Source organism: Papio anubis, chromosome 14 (assembly GCF_008728515.1).
Source record: "Papio anubis isolate 15944 chromosome 14, Panubis1.0, whole genome shotgun sequence".
NCBI classification, from domain to species: domain Eukaryota; kingdom Metazoa; phylum Chordata; class Mammalia; order Primates; family Cercopithecidae; genus Papio; species Papio anubis.
In genome coordinates, this window is record NC_044989.1 from 73,849,193 (window position 1) to 73,871,541 (window position 22,349).

Sequence of the window (22,349 nt, forward strand, 5' to 3'; positions counted from 1 at the left end):
ATAAGAGTTGAATCTCTAGATTACTATGGGAAATATTACCACTTGAATCTCTAGATTAGTTTAGGAGGTATTAATCTTTCAGTCCGTAAAAATGGGCCAGTTTTCTAGTTATTTTGCTTTTCTTTCATTCAATTTTTTTTTAGTATACTAGACATATATTTATTTTGCTAAATATATTCTCAAGTATTTAATTCTTTTTCTTGCTGTTGTAAATTGAATTTTTTAAAAAATTTATTTTTGGATTGTGAATTGCTAGTGTATTAAAATACAGTTGATTTTTATATATTGCACTGGCATCCTGCAGCTTTGCTGAACTTATTAGTGTTAGTTGGTTTGGCCTGGTTTCCTTGGGATTTTCTGTAAGAAGTTCATGTCATCTGCAAATAGATATAATTGTACTTCTTTCTTTCCAATCTAGATGTCTTTAATTTCTTACCTGGTTGCCCTGGGAATTTGGTAACATCAATATGATATTGAATAGAAGAGGTAAGAATGGCCATACTTGTCTTGTTCTTGATTGTAGGAAGAAAGCATCTAGTTTTTCATCATTCAGTATTATGTTAGTGCTGAGTCTTTCATAGGTACTCTTCATCCGGTTAAAGAAACCCCTTCCATTCCTAGTTTGCTGAGAAATTTTATCACAAAAACATATTGGGTTTTGTTGAACTAAACAGTAGCTTTTAAGAGCCTGTTACATATCTAATGACATGCGATTGGTTTGTTGTAAAATTACCTGGAAATGGTTATGTGAAAATACTGAAATTTACTTGGCAAATACTAAAGCTACAAGAATTTTTTAAATGGAAAGGTTATTATGAAAGCTTGAAAGATGCGATGGGAGGAGGTAGAGCGTGAAGTGTTAAAAAATTTGTAACGTGATTGTTGGAAGGGAAGAAGAGAAATATATTTTGGGATGAGTGTAAATCTACTCATGCATACTTTTAAGAGGCTGGAATAGGTTTATGTTTCTCAAATTTGGATATTTACTTCCCACTGATATGTCAGGAGGTATCAAGACAATAAGAAACCACAGAATAAAAACTTTTTTTTTTTTTGCCCAAATAAAATTTTTACATCTATTTTTATCAGCTAATGACAGAATATTTATTTATTTATTTATTTATTTATTTATTTATTTTACTTTAAGTTCCAGGATACATGTGCAGAACGTGCAGGTTTGTTACATAGGTATTACATGTGCCATGGTGGTTTGCTGCACCTATCAACCCATCATTTAGGTTTTAAGCCCTGCATGCGTTAGGTATTTGTCCTATGCTCTCCCTCCCCTTGCCCCCCACCCCCCGAAAGGCCCCGGTGTGTGATATTCCCCTCCCTGTGTCCATGTGTTCTCATTGTTCAACTCCCACTTATGAGTGAGAACACGTGGTGTTTGATTTTCTGTTCCTGTGTTAGTTTGCTGAGAATGATGGCTTCCAGCTTCATCCATGTCCTGGCAAAGGACATGATCTCATTCTTTTTTTTAGGGCTGCATAGTATTCCATGGCATATATGTGCCACATTTTCTTTATCCAGTCTATCATTGATGGGCAAAAAAATGACATTTTTAAAGTGTTAATTTTGTCCAGTGGTATTTAATTTTTTAAGTCAACATTTTGTTTTGAAATAATTGTAGTTTCACATGTAAGAAATAATATAGAGATATCACATATACTCTTCACCCAGTTTCCCTAAGTGGTAACATCTTGCAAAACTATGACAATATGTCACAACCACAACATTAACACTGATACAGCCAAGATACTGAACATTTACATCACTACAAAAGTGGCTCATGGTACCTTATAATAGCTACTTCCACTTCTTTCCTGCCCCACCTTTTACTGACCTCCTGGCACCACTAATTTGTTCCTTTGTTTCTGTAACTTTGTAATTTCAAGAATGTCATGTAAATGATAACATACAGTATGCAACCTTATTGCATTGGCCTTTTTTTCACTCAGCCAATACAATAATTATCTGGAGATTCATCCAGATTGTTTTGTTTATCAGTGGTTTTTCTTTTTTATTGATGTATAGTATTCCAAAGTATGAATGCACCACAGTTTAAATATTCACTATTGAAGGACATCTTGGTTGTTTCCCAGTTTTTGGCTTTACCAGTACAGCTGCTGTAAACATTCATGTGCAAGTTTTTGTGTGAATATGTCTTTGTTTCTGTGGGGTTAATGCCCAGGATTGCAATTGCTGGGTCATGTGGTAGTTGCATGTTTAGTTTTTTGAAAGACAGGCCACACCTTTTTCCAGGGTGGTTATATCATCTACATTCCCACAAGCAGTGTGTGAGTAATCCATCTACTCCATGTCCTCACCAGCATTTGATACTGTCACTATTTTTATTCTAGTCATTCTAATAGGTATGTAGTGGTATCTTACTAAGTTTTAAATGTGTATTTCCTTAATGGTTTTTGAGGTTGCACATTTTTTCATATCTCTGTTTCCAATCTCTGTATCCTGTTAAGTGAAATGTCTGCATCTTTTGCCCATTTTCTAATTGGATTATCTTTTTTTTCCCTTTTTACTGTTGTGAGTTCTATATATATGTTAGATGTAAGTCTAGCAGATATAAGACCTTTATTGGATATGAGGTTTACAAATGTTTTCTTTTAACCTGTAGCTGGGAGAGAGGGGAACATTTTGTTTTGCTGGATAGTCTAGGCTTCCCTAGACTTTCACGGACACCGCAAGGAAGGGATAGCACTTTATCAGCCAGCAGAGATGAAAGTGAGTCCTGGGCTCCTCACTTGGCCTTTGCTGGTGTTGGTGTGAGTGGGTCTAGTTTTTTCTTTGGTGGTTGGCTAGAGTAGAACGGTTATTAGTTAAAAGTTTTCTCTTTTGCTAGGCTTTACCTCTGCTGGGTTTTTAGCTAGTGAGAAAAGCTTTTGTTAGGGCTTTTTGTCTGTGTCCATTGTTCCTGGGTTGCTGACTTCTTCAGCTCCAAGTCTGTGTATGCAAGAGATAAAGAAAACCCAGGGATTGCACCACAGGATAATTCCTCAGGTCCCTAGATCTCTAGCTAATCTACCTTCTTCTCTACATCTTTCAGATTCTTCTTACATTTGTTTTATATGTATTTTCCAGTGGGCTTAATTTTACTTAGCAGGAAAAATAGAGAAAAGTACATCTGGCCAGGTGCGGTGGCTCATGCCTGTAATCCCAGCACTTTGGGAGGCTGAGGCAGGAGGATCTCTTGAATCCAGGAGTTGGAGACCAGCCTGGGCAACAAAGTGAGACCCAGTCTCTACAAAAATAAAAATAAGAAAATTAGCCCGGTGTAGTGGCATGTGCCTGTTGTCCCAGCTATCCAGGAGGCTGAGGTGTTAGGATCACCTGAGCCCGGGAGGTCGAGGCTTCAGTGATAGTGCCACAGCATTCCAGCCTGGGTGACACAGCAAGACCCTGTCTTAAACAAAGAAGAAGAGAAAAGAAAGAAAAATGTCACAGGATCCTCAGGGTGTCACTTTGCAAGCTGGAAACCACTGTGGCCAGCAGCACCTTCTGCCTGAATATTGTTCACACCTGCTGGGCACGTTCTGCCCACTCGGCCTGGCAGGCTGTGCTTGGCTCACACTACTGTGCTGGATCTTACACCTGCCAAACATGAGCCAGGCATGGAGTGGTGAGGGGTGTGTGGGCAAGCAAGTGTGGGGTCTAGCCACTGCACACAGCCAGGCATGCTGACTGCTGTGGTGGGGCAGGCAGCTCCAGGTGCTGGCACTGGTGCTGGCTCCATGCAAGGCTGCAGCTGGACCAAAAATGTACTGTGCATGGTTTCTGCTGTGGGGACCCACATCTGGGCAAGGGAAACATGGTGGCAACTGGAAGCTTGGAAGACACCAGGAACCACAAAACCCCAAAGAGGGTGTCATAGTCCTGGCTCGGGGACCCCCTAGGTCTGGGCTTCCTGAGAGGCCGCAGCTTGTCTCTCCTTCTTGTTCCCTGCAACATGACAGGCAGGGAGGGGGCACGTTTCAGCCCTGTTTGTGTTACAACTCTTTTAGTCCCACCACTTGGTAGATCCTGAGTTCTTGTCCTACATCCATGAAGAATGAGGTATGTGGACAACTAGAGGGTGAGCAAGATGGAGAGGAGCTTCATCGAGTGGCAGAACAGTTTTCAGGAGACCCAAAGTGGGTAGCTCCTTTCTGTAGGCAGGTCGTCCCAACGAGTGTCCAGCTGTCAGTGGAGAGGAGAACCTAGAGTGAGTAGCTCCTGTCCGCAGGCAAAGTTGTCCCATTGTCTGTGCAGCCCTCAGCAGAGAGGAGACCCAGAATGGGTAGCTCCTACCTGCATGCAGGTCATCCCATAATCTGTGCCTCTTTCAGCAGAGAGGAAACCCGGAGTGGGTAGCTCTATTGTCTCTCTAAGTCTGGCTGAGTCCAGGATTTTTATGGGCTTCAGAGGGGAGTAGGTGCATGCCAGTTGGTCCATGTGCAGGCCCAGAAAAAGCACCATAAGTTCGCCTGTCCGCGGAACTGACAGCCCTTCAAGTGATCCCTGGCTTAAAGGTATGGCTTCATCGGTGACCTTCCCCTTTCTGCCCAGGAGCCTGTCTGCCATCTCTCTGCTATCTCTGGTACCTGTGGCACACCCAGGCTGTTCATGTCAAGGGGCACCTGCAGGCCCACTCTGAGCTGCCCTCAGCCCTCCCCGCCCCTGCAACCTCCCTCCTATGCTTGTGGGTGCCCAGTGTCTGGAGGGGCGGCAGGGGGCTGGTGTATCAGTGCTGCCCCAAGTGTGTGCACACCTGGCTGGGTCGCGACAGTGCCTGGGCTTGCCCTCAACTTTGCTCTGTAATGGGAACGGGCACCAGGAGTGGAGAGAGGCCAGACAGTGGGAGCAGGCACTTTTGAACCTGCAAGGGCAGGGGGAGTTCCCAGGTCCCCGAGACTGCAGGCTTGCCTGGGTCCACAACTGTGACTGGGCAGCTGCAGCTGTGCCCAGGAGGGTGGGGTTCCCGCCCCTCCAACTCAAAAGGGAGTGGGACTTCTGCCTGTTCCCAGCTCCCACCAGCTCAGTAGAGTGAGCAGCCCTAGCTGCTCCTTCCCCACTGCAACTGTCATCATGGCAGCAGCCACTGCAGATAGGATGCTGCTGCCATCAAAAATACATCTAGTTCATCACCTGCGGAGATGCAGCATAATATAAAATATTTTAATCTGGAGTCAGATGTTGCTATATCATCAAATAGAATGCCAAGTTATAATGACTTTGTAGGTAAAACAGAAATCTCAAAGAAATGTTATATTTATGGTAGCTTTGAGTACTTATCCTGTGTGCCAGGAAACAAGGTCTTGGTTTTTTTCCCGCCATTCTTAGGGGTCAAATATTAGGATGTAGGTCAAGCTTCTGTAATAGCCAAACATACAGTGGCTCAAATAAGATAGAATTTTATTTTCACGTCATTGTTCATGTTAGGAAAGTGAGCTCTGTTCCTTGATGTCATCCAGGAACCCAAGCTGGCTGGACAACTAAACTGTCCTTACACATGACTTCCAAGGTTGTTCCATGCATTACCATTTTTAGCAGGTGAGAAAAATAGTGGTGATAGTGGTGGTGATACTAGGGGAACACGCAGGTCAAGAACTTGATTTTAAGGACAGGAAGTGGAAGTTGTACTTGATGCCTTCAGTCATATCCCATTGGCCTCAACCTAGTCATGTGGTCACAACTAGCTGCAGAAAAAAAACAGGAAATGTCTCCCACTTGGTGGCTATGTGGCTAGCAAAAATTTGAGTAAGGGATTTCTATTATTAAAAGAAAGATGAGAATACTTACTGGTGGACAATAATAATCTTTGCTGTTTACTTTAGTGGGAAATTTTTAGGAGAACTCTCTGAGTGGTCTTAATCATTGTGAGCCTTTTTATTCTGTAGTTAACTATCTTTTTTTCTTGCTGTGCTCTTTGTCCTGTTATATTATAAAAGAATGACATAATCTTCATGGTCTAATCTTAGCGTGGGTATAAAACTAATGTGTATGTAACTACTTGGACTACTTCAAATAAGAACCTGTTTGTTTATATCTTCTAGGGTTTACAGAGTCCACGTGGAATGGGATGCAAGCCAGAAGCTGTATGTAGTCACATTATTATTGAGAGCCATGAAAAAGGATGTTTCCGGACTCTAACTTCTGAACAACCACAACTAGATAGCCACTCTTGTGCTTTTAGATCTGCTGAACCCTCAGAAATGACCAGAGGACGTCAGAGCCCATCATCATGTAGAGCCAAGCACGTCAACCTTTCTGCATCCTTAGACCAGAACAACTCCCATTTCAAAGTTTGGAATTCCTTGCAGTTAAAAAGTCATTCCCCTTTTCAAAACTTTATACCTGATGAATTCAAAATCAGCAAAGGTCTTCGAATGCCATTCCATGAAAAGATGAACCCTTGGCTGTCAGAATTAGTAGAACCTGCTTTTGTGCCACCTAAAAAAGTGGATTTTCATTCTTCAACACAAATGCCATCCCCCGAACCCGTGAAAAAGTTTACTACCTCCATCACTTTTTCATCTCACCGACATTCTAAATGCATTTCCAATTCCTCTGTTGTTAAGGTTGGTGTTACTGAAGGTAGCCAGTGTACTGGAGCATCTGTGGGGGTATTTAATTCTCATTTCACTGAAGAACAAAATCCTCCTAGAGATCTTAAACAGAAATCCTCTTCCCCTTCATCATTTAAAATGCATAGTAATTCACCAGATAAAGAAGTGACTATTTTAGCAGAAGGTAGAAGGCAAAGCCAAAAATTATCTGTTGATTTTGAGCATTCTTGTCAAGAAGAAAAACCCTTAGAAAGATCAGATTTTACAGACAATCATTCTGAGCCCAGTACCAGTGCAAATTGTAGCAATTTCAAGGAAATTCAAATTTCTGATAACCATACCCTTATTAGCATGGGCAGACCAAGTTCCACCCTAGGAGTAGGCAGATCGAGTTCCAGACTAGGAGTAAAAGAGAAGAATGTAACTGTAACTCCAGATCTTCCTTCTTGCATTTTTCTTGAACAACGAGAGCTCTTTGAACAAAGCAAAGCCCCACATACAGATGACCCTGTGAGGAAACACCATTCTCCCTCTCCTCAACATCAGGATTATGTAGCTCCAGACCTTCCTTCTTGCATTTTTCTTGAACAACGAGAACTCTTTGAACAGTGCAAAGCCCCATATGTAGATCATCAAATGAGAGAAAACCATTCTCCCCTTCCTCAAGGTCAGGATTCTATAGCTTCAGACCTTCCTTCTCCCATTTCTCTTGAACAATGCCAAAGCAAAGCGCCAGGTGTAGATGACCAAATGAGTAAACACCATTTTCCCTTTCCTCAAGGTCAGGATTGTGTAGTGGAAAAGAATAATCAACATAAGCCTAAATCACACATTTCTAGTATAAATGTTGAAGCCAAGTTCAATAATGTGGTCTCCCAGTCAGCCCCAAATCAGTGTACCTTAGCAACATCTGCATCTACTCCTCCTTCAAATAGAAAAGCACTTTCTTGTGTTCGTATAACTCTTTGTCCCAAGACTTCTTCCAAGTTGGATAGTGGAACTTTAGATAAAGGATGCCATTCATTGGATGCTGCTTCTAAAGCGAGGATGAATAGTGAGTTTAACTTTGACTTACATACTGTATCTTCGAGATCACTGGAACCAACCTCCAAATTATTGACCAGTAAACCTGTAGTACAGGATCAAGAATCTTTAGGTTTTCTAGGACCTAAATCTTCACTGGATTTCCGAGTCGTACAGCCTTCTCTTCCAGACAGTAACACTATTACTCAGGACTTGAAAACTATACCTTCTCAGAATAGCCAGATAGTAACCTCAAGGCAAATACAAGTGAACATTTCAGATTTCGAAGGACATTCCAATCCAGAGGGGACCCCAGTATCTGCAGATCGGTGAGTCTCATTGTGATAACAAGCAAGCTGGATGGACTTTGTGATAAAATGTTTCAAATACTTGAGTAGATATTGGTTCTTGGGGAAAAGGCTGATTTCTCTTGAGTGGAGGTTGTGTCTGACTAATTACTAGAAGTCTTTCAAGGAATAAATGTGTTAAGTAAGAGAGAACATATGATAGTAATGCATTTATACTTTCAGAGGGCTCTTGGCAAGACTTGACATCAAGTGTTTTAAAAAACTGAATGACCTTGAAAGGAATCTTTGATCATCCAATGATACAATTACTAATTTATTTACTATGTTGGACATATGCTGAGGATCTCCTTTGGAGGTTGTGCCCATGTACGTGGGTGCTTGGTCACTCTCTTTCCCTCTCCCTCTCTCTCTCTCTCCTCCAGCTCTGGTTCCATTTCATGACTTCCTTCAAATATTTAGTGTTTACAAAGAAAGTAGCTTTATAGTGGAAAATCCTGGCAGATACCAGTTTAGTCAAATGATGAAGATTAGCATCACCAGTAAAACATCAGTCAACATAGTGTGCTTCCTGATATGATGCCCCACCTCATAGAGTATTGTAGGAAAGGAAACCCAATTCAGGCATAAGTCCGTTAGATTTATATTATTCAGCCCAGTTTTAGCACTTTGCCATTAATTCGGTTTTACTTTAATGAGCCTCTTACCATATGGTGAAACAGAACTACCTGTATGTTTAGTATTTTACCTTATAGTTGAAGAGGCATCATACCACAGTGGAGAGCACTAGGCTTGGAAAGGAGGGTGAGAGAAATGTTTATTCATAATCTACATGTGGTAGTAGTCATGGCAATAAGGAACTTACATATGCTATCTTACTTAGTTCTCATAATGATCCTATGAAGCAGGTGATGAGATCTCTATTTTCCTGCTGGAAAACTTGTGCCAAAAGATGTTGTTTGTAGGCAAGATAAAGAGTATTCAAATGCATTCTGTTTAATCAAAGTAAGGAGTTGTTCCCCTACACAGTACTTTGTCCTAGAATTTGAACCCTCATTCCAACTCTTCTTCCAGCCACGATCCTGGACAACTCATTTAATATCCTTGGCACTCATACATAGAAGGAAAGGGTTGGAATGCTGAAAAGTCCCTTACAGCTCTAAAAGTTAGGGATTGCGATAATAGATTGGGGCAAAAAAAAAAGTCAATCTCTGATTTCAGTGTTATAAACAGTAGAGTGCTATAGAGATCAGTACTGATACCTTTAAAAATTTTCTTTGAGACAGAGTCTCGCTCTGTCACCCAGACCAGAGTGCAGTGATGTGATCTTGGTTCACTGCAACCTCCGTCCCTGGGTTCAAGCCATCCTCCCACCTCAGCCACCCGAATAGCTGGGACCACAGGCGTGCACCACAATGCCTGGCTAATTTTTGTATTTTTAGTAGAGATGAGGTTTTGCCATGTTGGCTAGGCTGGTCAGTATTGATACTTAAAAACAAAAAAGTTTAGAAATTAAAACATTGACAATTTCATATATAATTTTTATTTTGTTTTGTTTTTTTTTTTTTGAGACGGAGTCTCGCTCTGTCGCCCAGGCTGGAGTGCAGTGGCCGGATCTCAGCTCACTGCAAGCTCCGCCTCCCGGGTTCCCGCCATTCTCCTGCCTCAGCCTCCCGAGTAGCTGGGACTACAGGCGCCCACAACCGCGCCCGGCTAATTTTTTGTATTTTTAGTAGAGACGGGGTTTCACCGTGGTCTCGATCTCCTGACCTTGTGATCCGCCCGCCTCGGCCTCCCAAAGTGCTGGGATTACAGGCGTGAGCCACCGCGCCCGGCCTTCATATATAATTTTTAAACTCTTCGAAGGTTAAATGCCAAGGTATTGTACTGAATACCTTAAAAGTCAGGTAAAGCTATGAATGAGAAGAAAATAATAGATGATTATAAATGTGAACTAACAATAATGCCATTTGCTCAGGGTGTACATTTGTAGTAGATGCTTATACTTAGTGTAATAATCAGAAATAGATATTATTATCTCAGTTGTGGATTTAAAAAACCTGAGACTTAGAGAAGATATTTTGCCCAAGATCACATGGCCATTGAGCATTGGAGGTGGCATTTGAACCTAGGTTTATCGAACTCCACAGTCCGTAAATAATTCAAACCACACACACATACACACACACACACAGAGATGCATAAAACATATATATAAGTAAATATATATATAATAGTTTATAAAATATTTATAAAGGACTGGGCACGGTGGCTCACACCTGTAATCCCAGCACTTTGGTGTCCAAGGTGGGCGGATCACCTGAGGTTGAGAATTTGAGACCAGCATGACCAACATGGAGAAACCCCATCTCTACTAAGAATACAAAATTAGCCGGGCATGGTGGTGCACGCCTATAATCCCAGCTACTTAGGAGGCTGAGGCAGGAGAATCGCTTGAACCAGGGAGGCGGAGGTTGCAGTGAGCTGAGATTGCGCCACTGTACTCCAGCTTGGCAACAAAGCAAGACTCCGCCTCAAAATTTATAAAGTATATGTGTATAAAATATTTATAAAGTATATATGTATAAAATATATTCAAACGTTTCCATTTTAAGATAATTTTAGACTTACAGAGGAGTTGCCAAAATAAATAGCACCGAGAGGTTCTGTATTATCTGTTGCTGTGTATCGTGTTACCCTGAAATGTAGCAACTTAATAAACATCTGAAAATTTATGTAGGTCAGAAATCTAAATGTAGCTTATTTGGGTACCTCTGGCTTAGGTTGTCTCACAAGGTTGCAAACAAAGTATTGGCTACAAATGTGGTCTTATCACAGGGCTTGCCTGAGAGGATGTGCTTCCAGCCTCACTCACATGGCCGTGGCTTTGGCCAGAGACATGGGCTTCTTGCTTCTATAAGGCACTCATAATATGACACCTAAGCTTCCCTCAGTGAGGCAGTGAGAGGGCAAGAGAGGGTGCCCAAGACAAAAGCCACAGTCTTTTTGTTACCTACCCTTGGATGTGTCATCTCGTCACCTCTGCCACATTCTCTTCAGTAGAAATGAGTCACTGTCTAAAGCTCTCACCCAAGGGTTGGGAATTACACAGGGTCCTGAATACCAAGAGGTAGGTGTCATTGGGGGGTGTTGTCCATGTAACCTTTACTGAAGCTTCCATTTAACATCTTACCATAATATAACCATAAAATATTTATCAAAATAAGAAATTCTTCTTGGTATAAAATTATATAACATTGATTTCACCAGGTTTTTCCACAAATGAACTTTTTTGTTTGAGATCCAACCCAGGATTCCATCTTGCATTTTAGTTGTCATGTCTTAGACTCCTCCAATCTATGACAGTTTCCCAGTCTTTTTTTGTCTTCCATGACCTTGACACTTTGAAGAGTGCTAATAAGTTATTTTGAAGAAGCTTCTTCAATTTAGCATTGTTTGATGTTTCAAGGTTAGATTAGGGTTATGCATTCTCAGTGCGTCGCAACAGAGAGCACATTATGTTGATATGCGTTACTGGTGATGTTAACCTTGGTCACTTGGCTAAAGTGGTATCTGCTAAGATTCTCCACTGTAAAGTTACTGTTTTTCCTTTGGAGATACTAGACATTTGAGGGAGATTTTGTTAGACTGTGCAAATAACCTGTTTCTGCTTAAACTTTGAGTACTAATTTTAGCATTCATGAGTGGATCTTGGCTGTAGCAGTTATTACTGTGGTGTTTTAATTTTTTCATGCCTTCTATCTCTTCTACATTTGTTAATTGGAATTCCTCTGTAAGGAGAATTGTTCTTCCCTCATTTATTCTGCCTTAGGTTATTTATTTGCATTATTGTAGACTCATAAGTGTTTATTTCATTATTTGGATTATAATCCAATGCTACCATTACTATTTTTGTTGCTCAAGTTCTCTTTTTAGCTATTTGGAGCACTTTCAGGTTGGCTTCTGTACCCTGCCCCAGACCTGGAATCAGCTGTTTCATTAAAAAACCCTCGGTTTTTTTTTTTTTTTTTTTTTCTTTTTTTTCCTTTTTGAGGTGGAGTCTTGCTCTGTCGCCCAGGCTGGAGTGCAGTGGCATGATCTTGGCTCACTGCAACCTCCACCTCCCGAATTCAAGCAATTCACCTACCTCAGCCTCCAGAGTAGCTGGGATTACAGGTCCGTGCCACCACGCCCAGCTAATTTTCTGTATTTTTAGTAGAGATGGGGTTTCACCATGTTGGCCAGGCTGGTCTTGAACTCCTGACCTCAGGTGATCTGCCCGTCTCGGCCTCCCAAAATGCTGGGATTTACAGATGTGAGCCACCGTGCCCAGCCAAAAAACCCTCTTATTTTTGAAGGGAGGAAGAAGAATAGTATTTAGAAAGCAAGATGTAAGTACCTGGCATGCTCACTGCTGGTGGGATGTTGCTGTGTTTAGCCTTTCTCAGTGAATAAAGCTAAGAAATATAGGTAGATATGTTAACTTATGTGTATACTCATATCTGTATCTTTTAATGTGTGTGTGTGTTTTAAGCCATGTGTCCATATTGATACCTCTGACTCCAGTACGGATCCACAGAGTTGATTCTAGCCTTTTCCCTTTCTTTATTTGTAACTTCTGTCTCTAATAGCGATAAAACTGGCTCTCATTATCTACAATATATTTACCCTAGTATATAAATAAAGTAGTTTCAGAATTCATAACCCATACCCACATGAAAAACAAATTCTGCAACCAGAGTACAGTGTTTATCTGCAGTTTTGAATTTATCATTAAAATATCTAGACAAAACTGCCGTTTGCTAAAGTTTCTTAAGTCAGCATCTCCCTGCCCCATACTCTTCAGTGTGAGTACATGATTCATTTATAATATAGTTAGATTCGTTAGTCACATTCTGCGTTCCATCTTTGCCTCATATCCTGGTTGACCTTTAAAAATTTATGTGCTTCTAAACTTCACTTTCTGTGCTTTACAATTCTATCCATTGCTACAGTTTCATATGAGCAGTTCCATCAATCCCAAAACTCCTCCATGCCGTTCCTTTGGAGACAGTCTTTCCCCTGACCCCTCACTCACCCCCGGCAGTCCCTGGTCTGTTTTCTTCCCTAGAGTTTTGCCTTTCTAGACTGTCACACAAATGGAATCATAAAATATGTAACAGACTTTTGGGTCTGATTTTTTTTACTTTGCAAAATGCGTTTGACTCATCTTGTGTAGATCAGTAGTGCTTTTTTATTGCTGTATTAAAAGCAATAATATTTTATTGTAATTCCATTGTACAGATTACCACAGTTTGTTTATCCATTCACTCATTGAAGGATATTTGAGTTGTTTCTAGTTTGGGACCATTAAAATTAGAACTGCTGTAAACATTTATATACAGGTTTTTGTTTCTCTACGGTAAATACTAAGGAAGAGGATTCCTGAGTTATATGTTATAGGTGTATATTTAACTTTGTAAGAATTATTCAGAGCTAAACTAATACTAGTTTTTCAGAGTGTCTGTAATACTAGTTTTTCAGAGTGTCATTTTGCATTCCTGCTAGCAATGGGTGAGCATTCTAGTTACTCCACATCCTCACCAATGTGTAAATTGTCAATATATTTTAGCAATTTTTATAGTTGTACAGTGGTATCTCAACATAGTTTTAATTTGCATGTCCTTCCTTAATGGCTAATTATTATGAACACCTTTTCAAGAGCTTATTTACCATCCTCTTTGGTGAAGTGCTTTTTAAATAGGGTTGTTTGGTTTCTTATTGGTGAGTTTTGAGAGTTCTTAATATATTCTGGATATATTATTTGCAAATATCTCCACAGTATGTGACTTGTCTTCTTATCCTCTTAACAAAGTCTTTCAAAGAACAAAGGTGTTTCCTTTTGATCAAGTCCAATTAATTGATTTTTAAATGGATCATGTGATTGGGTTGCAGTACTTTTCTTTCAGCACTTAAAAAATATGCTACTTCCTATCTGGATTCCACGGTTTCTGACGAAAAATTCATAGTCATTTGAGTCATTGTTCTCTATGTAAGAACAATGTATCATTTTTCTCTGATTATTTTCATTTTCCAGCACATTGATTATGATTCTAGATATGGGTTTCTTCTTTTTTTAATTTTTAAATTTTTATTTCAATAGTTTTTGGGGTAAACGTGGTTTTTGGTTACATGGGGTAAGTTCTTTAGTGGTGATTTCTGAGATTTTAGTGCACCCATCACCACAGTAGTATACACACTGTATCCAATATATAGTATTTTATCCCTCAACCCCCTCCCAACCTCCCTACGCAGTCCCTAAAGTCTGTTATATCATTCTTATGCCTTTGTGTCTTCACAGCTTAGCTGCCACTTATAACTGAGAACATACAATATTTGGTTTTCCATTCCTGAGTTACTTCACTTAGAATAACGGCCTCCAGCTCCATCCAAGTTACTGCAAAAGACATTATTTCATTCCTTTTTATGGCTGAGTAGTATTCCATGGTATTCATTCAATGTGTATATATACCATATTTTCTTTACTCATTGGTTGATGGGCACTTAGGTTTTTATGTCTTTGCAGTTGCAAATTGTGCTGCTGTACAAGTGTGTGTATGTGTCTTTTTAATGTAATGTCTTCTTTTTCTTGGTATAGATTTCTTTGGTACCTCTTGTTTGGGGTTTGCTGAGTTTTTTTTAAGCCTATGGGTTTACAGGCATACCTCAGATATATTGCAGGTTCAGTTACAGACCACTGCAGTAAAGCCAATCACATGAATTTTTGGTTTTCCCAGTGCATATACAAGTTATGTTTACACTATACTGTATTCTGTTAAGTGTATAATAGCATTATGTCTAAAAAAAAATACATACCTTAATTTATAATTTCTTTATTTTTTAAAAATGCTAACAATTATTTAAACCTTCAGTGAGTTACTTTTTGCTGGTGGCGGTCTTACTTCGATGTTGGTGGCTGCTAACTGCTCTGGGTGGTAATTGCTAAAGATTGGGGTAGCTGTAGAAATTTTTTTTTATTTTTAATTTTCATGGGTACATAGTAGGTATATATGTTTATGGGGTACATGAGATGTTTTGATACAGGCATGCAGTGTGAAATAAGCACATTGTGAAGAATGGGGTATCCATCCCCTCAAGCATTTATCCGTTGAGTTGCAAACAATCCAATTACACTCTCTAAGTAATTTTAAAATGTACAATTATTATTGACTATAGTAACCTGGTATAGTAGGTCTTATTCATTGTTTCTATGTTTTTTTGGGTTTGTGTGTGTGTGTGTGTGTGTGCGCGCGCGCGCGCGCGCGCGCCCATTAACCATCCCCATCTCTCCCTCAACCCCTCACTACCCCTCTCAGCCTCTGGTAACCATCCTTCTACTCTCTGTGTCCATGAGTTCAATTGTTTGGATTTTTAGATCCCACAAATAAGTGAGAACATGCAATGTTTGTCTGTTTGTGCCTGGCTTATTCCATTTAACATAATGATCTCTAGTTCCATCCATATTGTTGTAAATGACTGGATCTCATCGTTTTCAATGTCTGAATAGTACCCCACTGTGTATATGTACCACATTTTCTTATCCATCTATTGATGGGCACATAGGCTACTTCCGAATCTTAGCTTACCATGAACAGTGCTGCAATAAACATGGGATTGCATTGAATCTGTAGATCGCTTTTGAGTAGCAAAATCAGTCTTCCAAATACTGATTTCCTTTCTTTTGGGATTCAGTGGGATTACTGGATCATATTGTAGCTCAGCTTTTAGTTATTCTAAGGAACCCCCAAACTATTCTCCTTAGTGATTGCACTAATTTACATTCCAAGCAATAGTATACAAGGGTTGGTTCCCTTTTCTACACATCTTCGCCAGCATTTGTTATTGCCTGTCTTTTCGATATAAGCCATTTTAACTGGGGTGAGACGATATCTCATTGTAGTTTTTAGTTTTAGTGTTTTGATCGGATTATTAGATTTTTTTCCTGTGGAATTGTTTGAGCTCTTTATATATTCTGGTTATTAGTCCGTTGTGAGATGAGTAGTTTGCAGATATTTTCTCCCATTCTGTAGATTGTCTCTTCACTTTATTGATTGTATCCTTTGCTGTAAAGAAGCTTTTTAATTTGATGTGATCCTATTTGTCCATTTTCACTTTGGTTGCCTGTGCTTGTGGGGTATTGCTCAAGAAATTTTTGTCCAGACCAGTATCCTAAGGATTTTCCCTGATGTTTTTCTGTAGTAGTTTCATGGTTTGAGGTCTTAGGTTTAAGTTTTTAATCCATTTTGATTTGGTTTTTGTATATGGAGAAAGATAGAGGTCTAGCTTCATTCTTCTTCATGTAAGTACCAGTTTTCCCAGCACCATTTGTTGAAGAGACTATCTTTTCCCCAGTGTATGTTCTTGGCACTTTTGTCAAAAATGAGTTCAACATAGGTGTGTGGATTTGTTTCTGCGTTTTCTGGTTCTGTTTCATTGTCTTATGTGTCTGTTTTTAAACTAGTACCATGATGTTTTGGTTATTTTAGCACTGTAGTATAATTTGAAGTTAGATATTGTGATTCCTCCAGTTTCGTTCTTTATGTTTAGGATAACTTTGTCTATGCTGGGTCTTTTGTGGTTCCATATAAATTTTAGGATTCTTTTCTATTTCTGTGAAGCATGTCATTGGTATTTTGAGGGATTGCATTGAATACAGATTCAGTGAAATACCAAATTGCTTTGGATATTATGGACATTTTAACAATATTGATTCTTCTAATTCATGAACATGGAATATTTTTCCATTTTTTGGTATCCTCTTCAATTGTTTTCATCAGTGTTTTATAGTTTCCTTTATAGAGATCTTTCACTTCTTTGGTTAATTGCTAGGTATTTGATTTTATGTGTGGCTATTGTAAATGGGATTACTTTTTAAATTTCTTTTTCACATTATTCACTGTTGAACTATAGAAATGCTAACTGATTTTTGTATATTGATTTTGTATCCTGCAACTTTACTGAATTTGTCAATTCAAATAGTTTGTGTGGAGGCTGTAGGTTTTTTCAAATATAAGATTGTATCATCTGCAAACAAGGATAATCTGACTTCTTCCTTTCCAATCTGGATGCCCTTTCTGTCTTTCTCTTGTCTGATTGCTTGAGCTAGGACTTCCAGTGCTATGTTGAATAACAGTTTTGAAAGTAGGCATCCTTGTCATGTTCCACACCTTAGAGGAAAGGCTTTCAGTTTCTTCCCCATTCAGTATGATTCTAGCTGTGGGTCTGTCATATACAGCTTTTATTATGTTGAAGTATGTGTTCTCTGTACCCAGTTTTTTGATGGTTTTTAATCACGAAGAGATGTTGAATTTTAAGAAATATTTTTTCAGCACCGATTGGAATGATCATGTGGTTTTTTTCCTTCATCGTGTTGGTATGTTGTATCATGTTGATTGATTTACATATGTTGAACCATGCTTGCATCCCTGGTATAAATCCCACTTGATCATGATGAATAATCTTTCTAATGTGGTGTTGCATTTGGTTTGCTAGTATTTTATTGAGGATTTTTGCATCAATATTCATGAGGGAGATTGGCCTGTAGTTTTCTTCTTTTGATGGGTCTTTGTCTGGTTTTGGTATCAGGGTAATACTGGCCTTGTAGAATGAGTTTGGAAGTATTTTCCTCCTTCTCTATTTTTCAGAATAGTTTGAGTTAGATTGCTATGAGTTCTTCTCTAAATGTTTGATATATTTAAGCAGAGGAGCCATCAGGTCCTGGATTTTTCTTTGTGGGCAGAATTTTTATTACAGCTTCAATCTTGTCGCTTGCTATTGGTCTATTCAGATTTTGGATTTATTCCTGGTTCAGTCATGATAAGTTACATGTATCTAGGAATATGTCCATTTCTTCTAGATTTTCCAATTTATTGGCATGTAGTTGCTCATAGTGGCCACTAGTGATCCTTTGGATTTCTGCAGTATTGGTTGTGATGTCTCCTTTTTCATTTCTGATTTTATTTTATTTGGATTTTCTCTCTCTTTTTTTCTTAGTCTGGCTAACAGTTTGTTGGTTTTGTTTAACTTTTCAAAAAGCCAGCTTTTTGTTTCATTGATCTTTTGTATTTTTTTCATTTCATTTATTTCTGCTGTTTTATAGTTTTTGTCAGGGAATTCTGATATCTCTTTTAGCCTAGCCTTGGTGTCTGTTCCCATGTGATTTAATTTTGATATTTGTCTCTTCAAAATCTCACATTGAAATTTGATCCCCAATATTAAAGGTTGGACCTAAAGAGAGATGTTTGGGTTATGGGGGCAGATCCCTCATGAATGGCTAGTGACCTCCCTGTGGTGATGAGTGAGTTCCGGCTCGTAGTTCACCCAAGAGCTGTTTGTTTAAAAAATAATGACTCCCCTCCTCCCCACCTTCCACTTCTTTTCTCTTGCCATGTGATGTGGGCTCTCCCCTTCCACTTCTGCTGTGATCGGAAGCTTCCTGAGTTCCTCGCCAGAAGCAGATGTTGGTTACACAGCCTGCAGAACTGTGAGCCAAATAAACCTTTTTACTTGGTAAATTAACCAGTATTAAGTATTAAGAATACAACCAACATGGCACAAGTATACATATGTAACAAACCTGCATGTTATGCACATGTACCCTAGAACTTAAAGTGTAATAAAAAAAAAAAAAAGACTGCTTTTCCCATCCAAAAAAAAAAAAAAAAAGAATACTCAAGTATTCCTTAATAGCAATGCAGACAGACTGAGACACCATGTGAGCTGAGATTTTTCTGGTTCTAAATATGATAAATAATTTTGGATTGTATTGCATAATGACGTTTTATGAAATGACCAGTCTTGTTTAAATGCTATAGAGAAAGTTGATGTTTTTGTTTTAGCAGACAATGACCCAACTGGTTTCAGGTTAAAAATTCCAGCCAGCCTTCTGTACGTTGTTGTTCCAAGTCCATTCAGTTTTCCAAGGCTTTGCAGTGCTGTTCTGATCTGTCCTCCATGTGTGTGCCTAGTGACCCTTTTCTAGGTACTTTTATCCCTTTTCTATGTACTTTCTGTGACTACCTTGTGTCAGGGCCAAGTGACACAGGACAGGAGGAGAAAAAACCAACCAGGTGTGGTCACTCTTGAGACCACATTTCCTTTGGTGTAAGTTGAAGGTTTCCCTCCCTCAGAACTTTAGGCTCCTGCCAGCCTCTGTTACTGCTTGTACCATTGCCACCATGAGATTACTGGCATGCTATGACTAATATACAGAGATAAGGAAAAAGGGGATTCTGTATAGAGTATTGGGAAACCCTTCTTTCACTCCTGAAGCCTGAACTAAAAGCGTTTGCTATGAAGTCTCTCTGTCTATGCTAATATCCACTTTTAGGTTTCAGGCTATGTTGAGTTCAGGCCAAGGAATGACAGAGGAAACGAAAATGATGGCAAACTCATTACCATTTTGTTGATATTTCCAATTTTATGATCTTCAGTCTGCCTGCTACTGTTATTTTCCAGAGTCTTCCAATAGCTGCTCCATGTAGTCTGTCTAGGTTTTATAGCTCATCTCATCTAGGATTAGATATGCTAACCTGGAACTGGAACCACTTGTACTGTTTTTTGTTCACATTAACTGCATATGTGAGTTTCAGTTATTCCACATCCTTGCCAACACTGGATATTTCCAGTTATTTTTCATTTCAGTCATTCTAAATGTGAGTATGAAGCAGTATGGTATTGTAATTTTTTTTTTTTTTTTGAAACGGAGTCTCGCTCTGCCGCCCAGGCTGGAGTGCAGTGGCCGGATCTCAGCTCACTGCAAGCTCCGCCTCCCGGGTTTACACCATTCTCCTGCCTCAGCCTCCCGAGTAGCTGGGACTACAGGCGCCCGCCACCGCGCCTGGCTAGTTTTTTGTACTTTTTAGTAGAGACGGGGTTTCACCGTGTTCGCCAGGATGGTCTCGATCTCCTGACCTCGTGATCCGCCCGTCTCGGCCTCCCAAAGTGCTGGAATTACAGGCTTGAGCCACCGCGCCCGGCCGGTATTGTAATTTTAATTTGTATTTCTGTGATGACTAATGATGCTGAGCATCTTTTCTGTGCCTCTTGCCCATTTGCATGTTTTTATTTATGAAGTATCTGTTCACTTTTGTCTACTGGATTATTTGTCTCAGTATTATATAGGAAATTTTATAATATATTCCAGATACAAATCCTCTATGTATTGTGAATATTTTCTCATAGTCTGTGGTGTGATTTTCATTTTCTTAATGGTGTCTTTGGGGAACAGAAAGCTTTAATTTTGATGAAATTCACTTTGGTAATTTTTTTTTTTTAATGATTATTACTTTTTTGTGTCCTGATTAAGAAAATGTTGCCTAATCAAGTGTTGTAAAAGTTTTCTCGTGTATTTTCATGTAGAAATGTTACGGTTTTAACTTTGTGTTCCAGTCTGTGGTCTATTTCCAAAGTTTCGTTTGTAGTGTAAGTTATGCAGTTGAGGATCATTTTCTTCTCTAAGAATATTCTAGCACCACTTTTCAAAAATGATTATTTCCTTATTGAATTTAGTTGGAACCTTGGTCTAAATTAGTTGGCCTTATATATGTAGGTTTTAGAGTTTCTACTCTGTTGCTTTGTTCTTTTTATTTATCTTTACACCAGTACCACAATGTCTTGATTACTCTAGCTTTATAGTAAGTCTTGAAGTCAGGTTATGTCCTCCAACCTTGTTTTTCTTTTCAAAATTATTTTTGCTATTTCAAGTCCTTTGCATTTTCATACAAATTTTAGAATAAGCGTACTGGGATTTTGTTTGGGATTGTATGGAATCTGTAGATCAATTTTGTAGATTGACATTTGAATTTTCAGTCTTCCTATGCATGAACATGGTGAGGTTTTTATTCCCCACTTAAGTCATCTTTAATGTCTCCCAGTAACATATTGTAATTTTCAGTGTGTAGATTTTACATATCTTTTACTAAATATATTCCTAAGTAGTTAATATACTATGGTATATGGTATTTTCAAATTTAAGTTTTCTTATTGTTCATTGCTTAAATATAGAAATACTGTTGTCATGCCACTTCGTAGGTCCCAACAAGTTAATTTTAATTTTAATTTGTTATTCTTTGGGTCAGAGCTTTCATGCCTACTGTGGGATGTTTTAGGGCAATGAGTGCTGTAGAGAATTTATGCAAGGCAAAAGTTCCAGTGGTTGAAATATATCTATTTGTTCTCTGTTTTATGTTCAGTAACTCCTCTAAGATTTCAAGAGTTTCTTGTTTAAATTTACTGGGATCCTCAGGTGTAGTCTATTCCTCATACATGATCATTTCACCAGGGAACACAGCAGTTTTACTCCTTCCTTTGCAATTCTCATGCCTTTTATTTCTTCGTCTTGCCTAATGCGCTGGCTAGAACATTGAATATGATACCAAGAAAAGCAGTAAAAGCAGACATCTTGCCCTGGTCCCTATTCTTGGAGGGTAGAAGAGTAGATATAGTGTTTCATCATTAAGTTTAATATTACCTGTAGATTTTTAATGGATGCCTTTTACCAGGTTGAGGACGTTTTCTAAGTTTGCTGTGAGTGTTATCATGAATGGGTATTTAATTTTTCAAATGGTTTTCCTGCTCTATGGATATGATCATACATGTTTTCTCCTTTTTTCTATTGATGTAGTGAATTACATTGGTCCAGTTGATCAACTGTATTGTTGAAATGGTCATCTTTACTGAATTTTTATCTGTTTGTTTAATCAGCATTTGAAAACAGCATATATTTCCAGTTATGTTTGTGTATTTTCTGTTTCTCCTTGAAATCTTCTTTGGAGTATTTTGTGGGGAGGGGAACAATCACGAAGTTATAGAAAAGGTAAATATGGCACAAGGAACTTCTCTTTCTCCTTAGTTATTTGGAAATAAGTTGTTGACGTGCTGCACAATCACTTTCATGTAATATATTCTCATTTCCTATAAAAGGACATTCTCATATTACCATAATAAAGCCATGAGAATTAGGAAATTCATACTAGTGCATTACAGACATTATTTAGATTTCTGCAGTTCTTCCAGTAATGTCTTTTATAACAAAAGGAAGCAGTTCAGAATCATCTGTTGCATTTAGTTATTGTGTATCTTACATTTTGTTTAGTCTGGAACAATTCTTTAGTCTTTTCTTAACTTTCATGATATTGACACTTCTGAAGATTACAATGCAGTTGTTTTGTGGAGTGTCCCTCAATTTGGTTTCTCTGATGTTTCCTCATGATTACATTCAGGTTAGTTATCTTAGGGAGGAAAATCAAAGAAGTAACGTTGAATTTTACTCATTACATCCTATGAAGTGTCATGCAATTTTAATTTGTCCTCTTGTTGACAGTTATCACTTTAAAACTCAATAAGTGTTCCTATTTCTCCACATCCTCTCCAGCACCTGTTGTTTCCTGACTTTTTAATGATCGCCATTCTAACTGGT

The 22,349-nt window shown here is 38.9% G+C and overlaps 1 protein-coding gene across 1 annotated transcript in view; it reads left to right on the top strand.

Annotated features, from left to right (window-relative positions):
- The window catches only part of ALMS1 (ALMS1 centrosome and basal body associated protein), a 221,054-nt gene that overhangs the window by 92,223 nt on the left and 106,482 nt on the right, over nucleotides 1-22,349 (top strand). Inside the window, exon 11 of the mRNA XM_031655501.1 lies at nucleotides 6,051-7,915. Coding sequence (XP_031511361.1) covers nucleotides 6,051-7,915 — 1,865 coding nt within the window. The remainder of the gene's footprint in view (nucleotides 1-6,050; nucleotides 7,916-22,349) is intronic.